This window comes from Limulus polyphemus, unplaced genomic scaffold (assembly GCF_000517525.1).
Source record: "Limulus polyphemus unplaced genomic scaffold, Limulus_polyphemus-2.1.2 Scaffold1154, whole genome shotgun sequence".
Classification (NCBI taxonomy): Eukaryota; Metazoa; Arthropoda; class Merostomata; order Xiphosura; family Limulidae; genus Limulus; species Limulus polyphemus.
The window spans coordinates 227,709-245,020 of record NW_013666764.1 but is presented as its reverse complement, the minus strand read 5'-3'; the positions used below and the strand labels follow the sequence as shown (position 1 = coordinate 245,020).

At 30.8% G+C, this 17,312-nt stretch overlaps 1 protein-coding gene across 2 annotated transcripts in view; it reads left to right on the top strand.

Moving 5' to 3' along the window:
* The window catches only part of LOC106462380, a 55,478-nt gene that overhangs the window by 27,224 nt on the left and 10,942 nt on the right, over nt 1-17,312 (top strand). For both annotated transcript variants that reach the window (XM_013922308.2, XM_022389633.1), the window contains exons 11-16: nt 749-883; nt 2,766-2,943; nt 5,043-5,130; nt 10,803-11,006; nt 12,888-13,034; nt 16,719-16,821. In XM_013922308.2, the coding sequence (XP_013777762.2) occupies nt 749-883; nt 2,766-2,943; nt 5,043-5,130; nt 10,803-11,006; nt 12,888-13,034; nt 16,719-16,821 (855 nt within the window). The remainder of the gene's footprint in view (nt 1-748; nt 884-2,765; nt 2,944-5,042; nt 5,131-10,802; nt 11,007-12,887; nt 13,035-16,718; nt 16,822-17,312) is intronic.

Below are 17,312 nucleotides of genomic sequence, written 5' to 3'. Positions count from 1 at the left end.
GTATCTTTATGCTAATAATTTTACAAACTAATCCCTTGAACAATCGTTGTTCCAATTCATGCACTTTTAGAAAAGAGTTTCATATACATTATATCCTTTTTTTATAATATGGAAAATGTGAAAGTAACTTCGTAGTCGAACCACAGTATGTATAGTACTGTTATCAACACTAATAACATTAAAAGAATCATGTGCAGCCTCTTCCTAGCTATAAAATGTGCCTGTATTATGAATGCATATAGAAGAAAATCACTTTACACTTAAATAAACAACATATAGGCTAAGTTTGGCCCAGTAGTTAGTGTGCCAGATTATGGACTTGTGGATCCATTGAGTGCATCCCATTATCTCAAAAAACAAATGTAATGCTATCCACACTTTGAGGCCGTGGGTGTGTTATAAGGTTGACAGTTGAATCCATCTACTTGGCCAGACAAGAACTTGCAGTGGGTTCCATTGAGTAGCTGCCTTCCCATTAGTCTGTCAGTCCAAAATCAGGGACAGTTAGCACAGGTAGGCCTTGAGTAGCTTTTCATAGATATCTTAAAAGAAATATAACTAAATACTCGGGAAGCAAATACTGTTGCACACAATAAAATTGGGAAGTTTTTCTCACACTGATATTCCAAGTTAACAGTTTAAAAGTAAGTCATCACGAACGAGCATTTCTGTATAAGTTGATGTTATTCTTGGTATGTTAACTACCTATTGCAAATGTGTGTATAGATCTATTTTCTTTTCCTGGTAGAATGGATGGTACAATTGCAGCTTCGGAAAACTTTGTCAAGAATGAGACTGGTTCTGACAGAGAGAGTGAAAAGTCATCACTGCTTTCAGGAAAAACTTCTCCAGATACTTGTGATTCAGAAACGGCAAAAGACAGGTAAAGGCTACTCTACTCTGTGGAACTGATTACTCAGGTTTAAGGCATTAGAGACCTCTGCGTAAGGAGTTTTGGAACTTGTATATTTCCATTTCTCAGGTTTAAGGCAGTGAGGAAGTTTTCAAGGATTGTTTCATGATACACATAATATCGATAACATAAATGTATTAATATCAGTAGCTTTCGTAATGACATATTTGTACCTTTGTATAAATCCATCTGTTCTTTTAAGATAACATGTTTAAAACTGATGAGATAGTTTGTTGACATAGTCACTACCAGATGGCACTGTTGAAAAACTGCCATTGCCTACTTCCTGTATTCATGGTGGTGTAAGGTAATATAACTAAACTACTAATAATTTTCATTATAACTTTTCTTTGAGAACTGATCATTTTAACAAACCAAGACAGAGGAGGATTCCACGAACATGCTTGGAAAGCAACATTTTCGTAAGCCAATGCTGTGACTGAACATTTTGTTGACAAACACAGTATAACTGATATTGATTGTCCTATAGCAACGAAGTTCTTACCCACTGTCACAGATTTTTAGATAGAAAAATTAGAGGAACTCTATTAATTTCAGAGAATAAGCCACAAAAACTCAACATGGAATTTTAAACTATCACTGTTTGTATTTAATTAGCATAATAACATATCTTGTGTATGTTTAAATAGTATAACATTGTGTGTTAGTATGTACTTTCAGTTTCACAATGTACAGCAATATAATCTTACAACAATTATGTTTATATATTTTTGCATTAAGTCCACGTTATTATGCAGACTTGAATTATTAAGTTTCTTGATTGCCCTGATGAAGCTGTAATAGTGAAACGTTGGCTTAAGTTAATAAACAATGCATACAACTTTCCATTTTGCACTATAAACTTTAAACTCTCATAAATAGAAGTCCATTTTTCTAAGCTTTTATGATTGGTTGCTTATGTACACCCTGTTCTTGATCTGTCAGCTACAAATTTGAACTAAACTCACCTTAAGTTTGAAATTTAATTATATGCATGAAGTGTGAAACAGAAAAGCCTAGAAACTGTATAGAATATAACCACATACAGCTTTTTGAGACCCTTATCTAAGAAATTTTTCACCAACTGTGATCTAAAATATTCAAACAGTAACAAATTAAGTCATTTTGTAATTGTATTTTTTATTGCAATTGTAATTGCAATTTTTAGTGTCGGAAGCACTGTAGATTGAAATTTTCAAAGTGATTATTGTTTGAAGTAGAATGCTTAAAGAAACTTCACGTACTCAGTAGTAAGTAGTGTTTTGCAGCATAGCAGTTACTTTTTAAAATCGTTGATTATTAATGAGAACAAAAACATTAGAAACTGTGTGATCAAGAACATCCTATTTTAGTTTTCTCCTTTTGTTCTTTAGCTTTTATTTATTTAACATAGATCTTAATAAGGCATGGTTCTTGAATGATGACAGAACTTTTGGATAGTAGTAAAAGATGTAGGACTACAACAAAATAATTAATTTTTTGTCATGGTCTCGTACATCATCTCTTAGATATCACATTTCAGTTATGAGTTATTTTAATTTTTTTATGCATGCTTGTTATGCTGTTGTTGGTTTTTGTATTGTCTAATTTTTTTCTTACAGTTTGCCTTAATTTTGGATATTTCTAGCAATTAGTTAATTATGTTTTCTTTTTAATTGTCTAAAGGTTGTAGAAAATTCTTTAACAACCATTGATTACCTGACAGCTTTGATATTTTCTTTTAAATTACTTTTCAAACTCTGTGATTTTTAAAGAGTATAAAGAATGACATTTTTACTTGCAATCACTTGTATACATAAGTTAGATTGGCCAACTTTTTTGACATGCAACTTTTGTGGCACTATATCTGTAGTGGCACAGAGAAGAAAGAAGAAAAGAAGGCTGAAGTTGTAGAAGAGTATAGCCTGGAACTAGAACAGGAACACGAAGAGTTTGGTTTTGATGCTAACAGCTATCAGGCAGAAACTGTAGACTTTCCTGAGAGCCCACAACATTTGAAACTTCTGAAGCAAAGAACTCGAGAGGCTCAGGTATCTGTATTTTAACATGAAATTTAGATGAGACTTTCTTGAGAGGCTTGTGCTGGTAAATCTTTATCTTGATGTAAAAGTTAGATGTACAAGAAGAACTATTTTCTCATTACCAATACTAAAGGGTGAGCCATAGAACCCTTCAGTCACATTGTACATAGCATGATACAAACAATCTTTACACACTTCTCATGTGCATATTGTCATTTGATATTGCCAGTCACTGGTTCTTGCTCATACTAGCTGATATCTTATTTGTGATTGCATACAACTAACTACAAACTAGGGAAAAAAATTAATATAATAAAATTAGTATCCTAAGCAGTTTTATTATTAGTGGGTTTCGGTGATTTTTAATTAATGAAAATAACAAAAAATTGCACAGACACAAATTAGTAGATTTGTGCTGCAAGTTCAATTATTTATTTCATAATTAATGAAAAACAATTATAAATTGTACCTGTAAATCAACCTTTTGTTCCATGCTACCTTCCTTTTTGGAACAATGTTAACAAAATGTCACCGATTTATCGCTTTACCTGGTGACCTGATACAACGTAACATCTGTGTCAAGGCAGGATAAATTAAATGAAAATTTTCATCATACAAATGTTATAAATAAAGAATGTACTTATGAAAGTAAAGGAGAGATTTGTAATCACAATTGGGTGAAAACTTGAAATATCGTGATTGACAGATATGTACGAGTAGTAAACTCCACCTTTTCTATGTCATGATATAATTGCTAACTCGTATCGTTAAGTTCAAGATATTAGATATTCAAAGATATGACCATAATGAAAAAGTGAAGGAAACAAACGTTTATATATGACCTATCAATGAAATTAGTAATAATAAGTGCAGATATACTATGATATTAATTAAGAAATATCAGTAGCAAAGGTAATAACGTTACATACAAAGTACTAGTAGTGTATGTAGTAGTATGAAAATCCTACAAATATGTAAGGTAATATATGTTTATAAATCTAACATAATGTGTTCTGTAACGTGATATTGTCGGGTGAAATTTGTTAATCGAGCCCTACCAGCATGTTAAGTTATCACCCTTTGGCAGTGTAACAGGTTGGCCTATTGGTGTAGACGTTCAGTTCGACTTCACACAACTTATGTTTAACTTTTCTCAATGTTCTTCCTAAGAAGACTTGCTTAACAATGATAATTTATTTGTCAAGCTTTATATATCCTTCAGTCTCCCTCTTGCATTAATGTTTTTCACATTTTGTCTGCTATTCAATATTGATCTCATTATGTGGAATGAAGATGTTTCAATTTTAGGATATTATAATGATGATTATTATATTAATTCTTAAATCACGGGTGACAAACTATTTTCAAGACTGTGTTGTCTTTGCTCCACTAAAGCTGTTTGCATAATTATTAATAAATACGCATCGAATCTGTCAAGGTGATAGCCCGTATTCGGTACTTCATTTCCATTTAATACAACAGATATTGATTGCTATAACTCTTTAAGTTAGAGTTGTAGTATTCAATTGTGATTTCTAATTATTGAAAAATTTAACTAACCTTTATATGTGTAACTTACAGGATTTATCATCATTATTGCACTTGACAGGTATACTTGGATTGTTACTGTAATTACTTGCATATATGAAATGAGCACAGCTTTACAATGTAGAAAATTTACCCACTTGAGAATATATTAAAAAGCAACAGAGTCTGATTCCATAACCAGTTGATTCTCAACTGTAAACTTCTGGATTAAATATAGTAAAAATTCTTTAAAACAGTGTTATACTTATTTTGAGATATTTTAGCACTTTGGTGTGCAAGCTCATGTTGCAGAACATATAGCCAGTGCTTGAGTTGAGGCGTAACGAACTAGAGTGCTGTTCCAATTGTTAACTTTTTTTTTTCATCAAATCATTCCTGTTGTTCAATTACTCAAGCAGATTTGTGCAGCATGGGACTGCTGTTCGCAAATTGGACATCAAACCTGACCGTTCCACTTGTTAATTTTTTTACAACTCAAGCACTGTATATAGCACAAGACCAGCGAAGTTAGAAGAATTTTGATTTAATGGTTACTAATCTTTTCTGAATGATTGTTTTAGGGATTGGGTCCAGACGATGATGAATTAACATGGAGTGAAAATAGAAAAGGTTCAGTGCAGTCTGCTGATGAGCAACATTCCAGACGAGGTATGTTGCTTGAATAACTTAGCTGTCTATCTCTTGAGTAATAAACATCTTCAACAACTTATCACTAGTTGTGCTACTTTTTTATCTTTTAGAAATTTTGAAATTGCTCAAGAGACAAATGACCTATTTCCTCTTGTCTTTATAGCAGTGTGTCCTTCTATTTTATCTAAATATTTCCTTGTGAGTGGGCAGGTAAATCAAGTAATGACTCATCTTTCATACACAAATTCATAATTTTTATACTTTCAGATTTAACTACCAGAAGAATATTTACCATCTGATTTTACTCGTAGCTGTAGTTGAGATGTCTCTTTCTGTAGTCTGAGATCTAAGTAGCCAGAAGAATATTTACCATCTCATTTGACTTGTAATTTCAATCAGTATGTCTCTATGATCTGAGACTTAAGTACCAGAAGAATATTTACCATCTGATTGAGTTTACTTGTAGTTTTAGTCAGTATATGTCTGTGATCTGAGATTTAAATATCAGAAGAATATTTACCATCTTATTTTAGTAGTAGTTTCAGTCATGCTATGTTTTTTCTGTTACTTATACTTCATTTGTTTTATGGATAAACATAATGATTATAAAGATATTTAGAAGTTTATGCAAGCTGAATGTTAACTATTTTTTTAGCTTCAAAACTTCATTAATTGACAGATTTGGTGCATTATAGTGTTTTAACCTTTGTTTTTTTTTGATTATTCTAAAATAACTTCAAAATATATTAAAAGAACTCTCAATAAACAAACTTAGCATTTTTAGGGATCTAGATTGCAATTATGGATAGTTAAAGTAAATAAATAAGCTAATTAAAAAGAAGTCACAAACTTTTTTACATACATTGTACACCTTATTATACAAAGTCCTGTTACCTAATTGGAACTATTGAGATTTTTATTTCTGTAACTATAAGTATTACATGGGCACGAAAGCATTCTTGATAGAGTGAAAAAGGGAATAAGCCTTTTATAGTTAAGTGATCTTTATACCATTACTGTTGACTTAATGCGAGTTTTTTTGGAACAGACCTCAAAGAAAAAAATAAAATAATGGAAATTCCATAAAAAAAAAAGTTTTAAAATGTCAGTATTACAAATCATAACAAAATTAATTAATTCAATAAGTTAATGTCATAATCAAAGCCAACAGAATATTGTGTGTTCTAGTATGTATGTTACATCATCCATAAAACCATAAACAATCTGAATTCTTACAATACCATTCTTCTTTTGTTGCAATGCTCAACAATATAAACTGTCGCTTAGCTATAAAACTATCACCTGATTGTTCTTAGGCCAACTATGGTGTTTATGTTAAATGCTCAATATTCATGTTGATTTGTAAGAAAGGTTTATTTTTATTCTTTTTTTTTTTGATAATTTAAATGATATAACAGCAAAATATTTTAATTCAGAAGTTTTATGACATTGAGTTGTAGCCAAAAGCAAAATAGAATTTACTAAGTAGTGTTTCGGGCTAAGCCTTACGTTACATTTATGTATTAAATTAGACTACAAATAGCCTACTATTACTAACATTATAGAGTAAGTGTTTAAAAAGTTTTAATTGGAGAATAAATGTTAATCAATAAATATTCTTTTCGTATTTTAACACATATATTATCAACTTGGCCTTAAAACATAAAGAAAGATAAATGTCTTTTATTCTTTGTACAGTCGAAAGACTTGAAAATTTGTGTTGGAATGTCCACACTATGTTTTCAATTTCCTGACCAAGAATACACTAAAAAGGCTCAAGAGTGCTTTTTGAGTCTCTTTCAGCATGCACACTTACTTTTGTTCATGATAACATTTCATTTTTCTGCATAGTTTTTACTAAAAATGTGGTGATTAAAGAATTAATTCGAGACTCAGGAAATAAGTGAAGAGTAGGTGCATTTTGGAGGTACAGAAAAATCTACCTGAACTGTTGCATGAGAAACCTTTTGGTTTAGACCTATCAAACAGTTCATCAGACATTATAAACACATCACTGTTGTCATATCATTTAACATTCTACTATGTAACAAGTATCCAAATATTTTATTAAAAGTGACATTAGTATCTTCAAGGAGACTAGTATAAATATATTTAGAATCGTATTATTATGAATATGCAACTGACAATTATATAATATTTCCCATACCACCAGACAACAAATCCAAATGCATTGACTCACATTTACTTATAACATCCTGTTTCATTCAGTGTGAAAAGCCTTTCTCATTTTTCTAATACCCAACTACTCAATGTAATTTGTTTGTCTGCACTATCCCTAAAAGTCAGATTTGCACATGGTTTTTGAATGTATAAATTCTAGTGTATTATGCTGTGTAATTTTGCACGATGTTTTTCATGATTAGTCCTTTACTGCGTATTATACCTGTAGCTACTATAATGCCATAGGGCTACTTGACATTCACGTTCAGCTCTTGATATTCAAGCAGATTTCTTTGTACTTCAGGTGCTTAGCATGTAGCTATTTCAATTTTTAAACTCTTTTGTTCAGAAAAATCTTTTTTTTTTTCCTTTTAAATTTCTGAAGATGTCTTAATTTAAATACTTTGATGATAACTTTTGATAACAAAACCTTGAACTCATTGAAACTAAGAATTATTAATTTTTCCATGTACAAATTCAAGCTATTTTGTAATAACACAGAGGGAAGATGTCTCTTTTTAGTATATCAGTAATAGTTATTAACATGGTAAAATATACTTTGGTAAGTTATCTTTATTAGGAAATTACATAGCTAACTCTACATCTTTTTTTTTATGTCCGGCATGACCAGGTGGTTAGAGCATTTGACTCAAAATCTGACGGTTGCGTGTTCAAATCCCCGTCATCGAACATGCTCGCCCTTTCAGCCGTGCGGGCATTCTAATTTGACGGTCAATCTCATTATTCGTTGGTAAAAGAGTAGCCTAAGTCTTTCACTGCTAAGTTAGGGATGGCTAGCACAGATAGCCCTCATGTAGCTTTGTGTGAAGTTCAAAAACAATCCTTTATTTTTTGTCCTTTACAATATTTTAAGGTCTGTGTTAAAAACCAAAAATGTAGATAGTTGAAGAGAGTTTTTATTTTATTTTGTTTTTTAACAGTGCTAGATCTGGCTTTTCAGTTGATAGATAAAGGCTGTTAAGCTTTACCTTACAGTTATTATTGTAACTTTTAAGACAAATTTTTATTTTTCTGTGAAGTAGTTTTGTGTTGATGTAACAAAGCATGTTTATAATTTTCTGAAGACAAAAGGTGTGCAATTAATGAACTAGCAAATGTTTGTTTAATCAAAATTATTTGTTTATTGTAACTCCATCTGAGATATTTAACAGTTTAATTTTTTTGTATCATATTATTAATATTTTCATACAAGTGTTTTGTCCCCATGAAATGCATGTATAATCCATTTTCTCGGTCCTTACAAAATAATTTACAGAAGGGCTACTGCTGGTCCCTGTTACAACAGATGGAGTTGAGCTATATGATGGATTTTCTTCTGATGGAGATGGGTATTATGAAGATAGCTTTATGACAGGGAAACCAATTTCGCTTTCTACTGCTGAAGAATATATCAGTTTAACAGATGAAGACATTTATGACTCTAATAATCTCTTTTCTGAAAATGAAAACTCTGATGTTTCTGAAAGGAATTTAGACTTCTCTTTAACTACAGTTCTCAGTACTAATGTAATTAATAGCCATCCCACTGACTCTTCCACTCCTTTTGCCAAAAAGGAGATAAAAGGAATTAATGGTTCCAATCATCAACAGACCGAAGGATTTTTGTTTCAAGAAAAAGCATCAGATGATAATTGTGACAATCTGTTGTTGCTAAAATTGAAAAGTTGCTTTGATCAGGAACGCATCAAAGATACCTTCATGTTGAGTGGACGCATACAGGATATATTGAGCCCAGCAGAAATTGAGGAAGTTCTTATGCATAGTAATTTATATTCTGAATATATAGATGATGACTTGTTTGAAATATTTTCCATTGCATATTCTAATCTAAACCTCCATCATTTAAATGAGAAAGAAAACAACCAAGCTGAGGGAGAAAATACTGTATTTCATCATAAAAAAATGGTTCATGCAAATAAAGATCAGATCAGTGATGTAATGAGCGATATAAAAATCCGAGCAATTTTTGAGGGTTACAGGAAGAGTGAAGAAAACAAGCAGAAGCATCAACAAAATTTTACTTTGACAAACATTCCTCAAAGACAGAATGTTTATATGACTACGCCTTCTTCAAACATCCGAGCATTTTTTGAAGAAAGTTTAATAAAAAGTACTTCAACTTTAAAGAAGATTTCCCCAGGACTAGAATCTGAATTTCCATCTGACACTGGTACATTACACATTCAAACTGCATGTGAGGATAACTTGTTTAGTAATTCATTAGTCTTGGATCCCATTAAACTAGAGGAAGTTGTAACTTCCATTAAGAAAGAGTATGCAACTAGAACACCAGTAATGAGTTCAAATGGAGTTATTTTTAAAAGCAATTCAAATGAAACGATAAAAGAAAAAAAATTTCCCAGTCAAGATTTTGAGAAACAGGGAAGGTATGATGCTATTGAAGTGAAAGAGCGTGTTCCCTCTACAGGAAACTTTGTTAAAACAACTGAAAGATGTTTTGATAATACTGGACATCCATATGCTCATGCTAGACGAGGCAGTGACGATATTCAGATGAAAAAATTGTCTAATATAAGCAGTTCAGGAATGACTAAGATTTTCCAACAAACTGGAGCAGATCAACACACACAGGACTTAAACTGCATCAGTGAAGTTGGTGATATAGGGCAGAAGCCAGGTCGGTTTACTTTTCTCAACAGTATGTGTTTTTGTTGAATGTGGGATCCAATTAACCAGCCAGAGTTTCCACTTACACATGTGTGCTTCTGGACTAAACAAACAGTGACTAAACCACTATTTTTTAACCCTTCTTCACCTTTATAAAAAAGACATGGTAGTTACATGGTGATGCGTTTTAAATGACTAATAACCTTTTGTAACCAGTAATCCTTGTGTGTGTGTGTCTGAAATCTGCTTGACATTTTCGTGATAGTTGCTCAATTAATTTATATTATTATGTTTTACAAATTGAGTGTATTTGTTTTTTTTAGTGTTGATCAGATATATGAAGGTAATGTGGTAACGATAATGTAATGCTTGTATATATACTAGTACTTTATATCTTAGTGTGTTTTGGGCACAACCAACTTTATAACTGTTTATATTTCTCTTTATATATATATATGTGTGTGTGTGTGTGTTTGTGGTTATGTTTGAAAGAATTATAACATTATTTTCAGCTGTTACCTTACAAGTAAAATTACTATGCATTTCATTTAAGCTTATAACTTTAAGAGAATCAAAGATCGGTTGTGGGTATAGTAGGAAAAAAAACCTAATTAAAGTATATGGTGCTGAGTTATTAGTAAAAACTGAACATTATAAAAATTATGCATTTTAAGCATTTTTTAATTTATGTACAGTTCTCTTTCTTCAGAAAGTAGTGACAACCCAGAGGAATAAATATTTTTCTAACATTGTATATGTTGAAGACCCAGTTTCTGATTGAAGAAGCAAAAGTTTGTTTGAGTTACATAATCTGACATTCTATTGTAACTTAAGTTTGAAAAAGTACTGTTGCTTTTCAGAGCGCCCATCAAGTTTTTCAGCAGTTAGGAAGAAGAAAATATCGGTTCATCCAGACATCCTTGCCTCAGATAACAATGATGATGACCAGAGAAGCTTCTCATCCATCAGCAACAAAAGTGATGCAGATGTTATGTCACCTGTTGATGACTTCACCCCCGATGATATCGACACCCCAGATGATCTAGATGATTCTGTTCTAGAATGTAAGTATTTCTTGTGAATCTTTGAGATTATGTTGTTGGTCTAACCAGCATAGAAGACTAAAAGAAGACTTTTAGCTGCTAGTTATGTAGAGCATATAAATTTTGTTCTTGTTAAAACTGTCCTTCTTTATGTGATTTAAAGTAATATTTGTCCCTTATAAAATAGTTTAAAGTAAAAAGATTTATCTTAAAAATACACGTGTAACTATTTTTCTAACAGTGTACAAAAATTTGATTAGTTTCTAGGTTGTAAAGAGTATTTTGTAGCCTAATGAAGTATAAATAATTGTTTATAATTCTCAAGTTGAGCTTTATAGTAGTATGAATATTATTTTGAGGAAAACAAGTGTAATATTTCAAAACAGAACTGAAAACTAAATCTTACTTTCTACACATGGTGAGGGTTTATTTCTTATTGAGGAAATTTTTTTCAAATGAAATATACAGAGTTCTCATAGTAGTAATTAAGTGTAATTTTTGTTTCACAAAAGAGTTAAGGTTTGAAGGAATAAACTTGTATTTCTTATATTCGTGTTCCTCTTATGTTGGCATTAAACATTTGTTTTTATTTAATTGCTACTTACTGTTGTCAGAAAATAACAAATATTTATATCTGTTTGGTTGGTTTATACTTGTAGTGTGTGTGTATATCTGTATTTCCTATTTGAAGGATTCTGATATTGTAAACATTCATTCTTGTTGCAGGAATTTATTGTTGAAATGCTTTTTGGCCTTGTCTATCCATGTGTTAGTTACATTGAGACGGTCTACATGTTAATTGAGTTAAGTTCGTGGAGTATCTTTTATTAGCCGAATCCATAAGTATGTTAATTGATATGGTGAAGGACATGATTTGAAAAATAATATTTAGAAATGGTGTGGGATGAAAATGTTAGTCTTAAGATTTATTAAGCTAGCTTGTAAGTAATTTTTGCTTGTAGAAATCAGGATTTTAAAATTAGGGGTTTAATATTACTCTGATAGCATTTTGATGGATGTGCTGTTGTCAGTTGAGAGTTGGATATTTTAATCATAAAGTGACTGTAACATGTATTATTTTTCATGATTTAAACTTTTTAGATAGCGGCTGCATTCTTGTTGGTGGAACTTGATAATCCCCATATGTACACATACATGTATATATATATATATATATACTAGCACTATATATTAATAATAATAGAAACAGGTTCTAACAAAATGAATGAAAGTATGCAATAATGTATGAGATACTGATTATCTGTTAGTGAAAGAGTGAATAGTTAGTGTGATTTTAATAAAACTTTAGTTTTTCTTTCAGATTGAGATTTTCTTGACATTAAGTTTTAGTTAAGTATAAACTTAGCTTCAGTTCTACACATGTCGTGCTAACATTCAATACTTTCTTAACATTTGCCTAGATTAGTAACTTCAACAAATTAGTTTTAACTAGGAGTACCTAATAGGGTTTGGCCTGGTGGTTAGGGTGTTCGACTCGTCTCTGTGGGTTGCAGGTTCAAACCCCTGTTGCTAAACATGTTCAAACTTTCAGCCACATGGGCATTATAATGTGATGGCCAATCCCACTATTTGTTGGTAAATGAGTAGCTCAAGCATTGGCAGTCTTGACTAGCTGGCTTCCCTCTAGTCTTTCACTGCTAAATTAGGAACAGTTTCTTAGAGAGCAGGTGGGTGCCATTAGCTAAATATACCTGAGAAACACCAATGGTGCATCAACATCTAAGGCTCCCCAGTGGTTGTAAGCAGCCTCGGAACTTAAAAAAACAAACCAAAAACTAATACTGCTATTTCAATTGTTCAATTTCAGAGAATAAAAGCAGTTCTTAAAGTAGAGAGTATTTGGTTTTAGTTTGTCCCAATTTGGCTTGTATTTGATACTAGATACAGCCAGTGAACTTATTCCTGAATTGTCAGCTGCTGAGGAGATGTACGATGAACGAAGCTGGAGGACTTGTACAGTTGGTGGTGAAGAAAGAAAAATTGATGTCAAAGTTATTGAACCATATAGGAAAGTCCTGTCTCATGGAGGTAAGAAACTTAGTAAAATCATTAAAAAAAAATTTGTACTGGGTATTTATTTACTGGTATATTCCACATCTATGTAAGATATTATGAGTATGCACTCTAATTTATAGACATTTAGATATTGTGTGTTACCCTCACACCAATTGTAAGTTATAATGCTAAAAACTGAATTCTGATACTTTTGGTGAGTACAGTGTAGAAAGTCATTTGTGTAGCTTTGTGCTTAACAGCAAGACAGACAAACAAATACTGAAAATCATTTGTATGTGTATTGCTTATCTCTTTCCACATGGGCTTTGTCAAATTGACCAACCACTTGACCACTTTGTACACATTTAAAGTCATTATAGTTTTGGTATGACTAACTTTTAATGTAGTATGTGTATCTTCACAAAATTTGACAGAGTTTCAGTAAACAAATCAGATTTTTTAGGAAGGTACTTGTAAGAAGCTAAAAAAGATTTGTCCATGAATATATTGGGTCTTTTTTTTCTACTAGTCCGAATGCCTGAGTGGTGTTAGTTTATTTTACTAACCTTGTAACCATCATAAAATTAGGAAATAAATCTGAATTACTCTTTATTTTGTTCTAGAATGACTGCAAATTGCAATAGGAAACCACAAATGTTTATTCTAAATAGTTTAATTCTTATAACAGTATACATCTATTTATATTTATTATTTTTTTGTTTTATTGACCTTTGAATCATGTATGACTAGAAATACCCCGACACAAGTTGAAAATTACATGGCACACGTGCAGCTTACATTACCGTATCGAATAGTGTAATACACAAGCTGCTCATTAGTATATCATAGGAAGATTTTTATTTTTTTCCTTATCTTACCTAATAAGTTTCTGTTTTTTTTACATTTTAGTTACTTTTATAATAATAAATAAAGAAAACAAATGAAAAATATAAAACCTCATAATTAAATATCAAACACTCTTCAGTAATGCTTTGTATTTTATGTGTCACTTTCTCTACTGTAACATTATACTTGATTTTCCAGGATGTAAGAGAAGTTATCAAAGTATAATGAAAATAAAGATTACAAAGTGCAAAATAAAGTGTACAGTATTGTTAGTATATACTGTATTTTAAAGAACTTATGGTCAGAGTTTCTACTTCTCACCTTTTCATACCTATTTCCTATGTTTATTCTACTATTAGCAGCTGAAGCAGAAACCTGCAATGAATCATTTCTCCTTACTTAGTTTGACACCATTGGTATCAAATAAGCTTAAGTGGCAAAATTCCCAGAACTTTCCCTGCTTTGAAAACACAGTGGAGTAGGGTTTATGAACTTGTTGACAGTATAATGGTTTCAGCGACAGTTGTCTAAAGTATTTTAAAATGTTTATATTCTGACTTTGTAGAAAGTCCGGGCCAATCCAATAAATCTAAGCAGATGTTTCTTACAGAGTTTATTTGATTCCTGGCTCCGAAAACACAGTGAGGTAGAATTTATTGGCTTCTTTACAGTACAGTAGTTGCAACAAGAATTGTCTAGAGTACTTTATAGAACTGATAGAAAATATTTGATATGGCTCTCTACAAAGTTTTATCTGATCCAATAAACTTGTTAAGCATTTGGATGCTAGTTAACCTCCTGGGTGGTCATGATTTAGTGTTAGTATAAGTGTAAAAGTGTGTAAGTGCTTATGAATATCCTGTTTCATATATTACCATGCTTACACAGAAACCAATAAGTGCATAGTTTCCAGTAATATAAATATGGCTTGTTTTGGATTTTTGACTTAGCCTTCTTGCTTATCACTTTACAAACAAATTATTTAGTGATTACTGTTTGTTTGAATATACAGTTATATGTTCTGAAAATTTTCTGTATTAAAATGAAGTACAAATCTCTTACTCTTAGCACTACTATACTAGTATTTTGTAAAATACAGTAACACTATGGTTACTATACATTACATATGTATATATATATATTATAATAATAATGTATATTATTATTATTAATTTTGGTAAATACATAAGTATCAGTTATTTTCTTAAAACATAGGACAGTAAATAAAAAATATTTGGAAAACAGTGATTTCTACTACTTATGATATAACGTCCTTGTTTGCACTCACGAGTTGTACTTGTTGTAAGACTCGTCCAAATTCACATGTGGAGATGGAAAAATGATAATTTTTATAGACTATATATATATAAGCATTTTGGAATACCAAAAAATTATAAATTACTACACCGATACCCCAAAAATCCACTGTAATTTACCAGGCTTCCTAACTAAATTGTATTTTGGTTAAAACAAAATCTAATTTCTGTTCAGTAAATAGCTTTAATCATAATATTTCAAATTTTCCCACAATATATTAGCTTTTCTCTCATAAATAACTTAGGAAGAGTGATAGAATTATGTAGAAGAAATATAAAACTTTCGATGGGTTATAGTTATTGGTATATAAAAGTAGGCATAGATAAATAAGTCCTCACAAATGATGAAGTGGTGGACAGAGCCAATGTGGTGGATTCGCTAAATATTGAGATATCTCGGCAAATAGAAAATGTATGAGGTTCTTATTTTATATTCTAGCTTGCCAATATCAGAAATCCGGGTTTCTATTCTAAACTACAGACATTGTATTGTGGGCGTCATAAAATGTAATCCAACCAAACCCAGAAGGCGACGTACCACGTGACACAAAAATCAATATTTATCCTTTTTTTATATATTTACTTTCAAAATAAGAAATTAATTTATGTATAAAATTAAAATTTGAATTATAATCTACAATTTGGTACCAAACTTTATTAACATACATTTATAAAATAATAATTGAATTAAATTTTTAATATAAGTCTACAAATGTAATGACGTGCCCTCTGACTTCTACTCGTGCCCATAGGGTTATTTAATCATAGAAAATGCAAGAAAATAAACATACATCAGTAGCTCAAGGCTGAGGGTGGAGGTTTTAATGTTAAACAAAACCCATTCACTTTTCTTACGTATTTAATCTTACAAAGCTTAATACATAGAAAATATTATAAAACTCCAAAACACATTGAACCAATCTTTGTTAGAAATGGAATTGGCTGAAAACTGCTGTAGCCTAAAATCGTATTATTGAAAATACCTTCAAACCTCGAGTTTAAGATGTTTATGAATGTTTGAATTGAGTGACCAAAATTATTTCCATGTAGCTAGAAACAGCACACTAGATTAGTAGGTGGGTTATTTAAATATCTGTTTAGCAAGTTGTTAAAAATATGCCATTTTTTCTTTATTTAGAGGATGAGAGGACTTTTTGATTCTCAGTCTATATAGTGAACTTTATAACAGTTTTAAAGTTAGAGTTTGTCAGTTAAATTCGTAATATAAGATGCTAGATTTAACACACTTTTAAAGTATTACCCTTTTAATTTGTAAATGTAACTATGTTTGAATAATCTCTCTTTTTTTTTTGCATTTTCCAGTCTTTCCTGAATTTTGTTGATTTTTTGAGAATATTGGTGAATTTTTCTTTATCTAATCCAGTCTTAAAGTGCTTTGGAAGTTAAAACTTTTATTCGACTAAAAAAGGAACAGTAAAAGATGGTCAGTTTGAAATACAAGAATCCTTCCTTTGGGAATTATGGGAAAACTTTATATCTTATTTTAGTTTAAAATCACGGACATTTTGTTTATAAAGCTTTTAATATTTTTCAGGCTACTATGGACCTAATAAAAATGCTATTATAGTATTCAGTGCTTGTTACCTTGCTGACCGAAGTCGTAGGGATTATGATTACGTAATGGATAATTTATTTTTGTGAGTATTTTTTTGGACATACTTACTTGTTGTGAGTTGTCTTTTTGTACATGAATTATGTTTCCTATTTAAAAAAAAAACAATGTCACCATGGAAGAATCGTATTTCTCGTTAAATTTGATAATCAATAAACTTCCAGAAGTAACTTTAGAAGTTAAAAAGAAAAAAAAATATGAGAAATTCAGTATTTGGTTATTGCATTAGTACAACTTTTTCTGTTTATACCTGTCCTGTGTAATTTTGTGTATTGAATACTAACCCTCGACATTATTTTCCAACATGTGCACAAAGAATGACTAACATTTTACTAGACAATGAACCACTATGAACAGAATTATTCTTCACATGTTTATATTGTGTTATTTTCAATTATTGAGATTATTTTACTGTTTCAGTCAGCATTAGATAACTTTTGCATGCAAACATGAAAAAATATGGTGCTTATAGGTATTATTTGATAATAATATAAGTTTTTACATAGCTTAATTGAT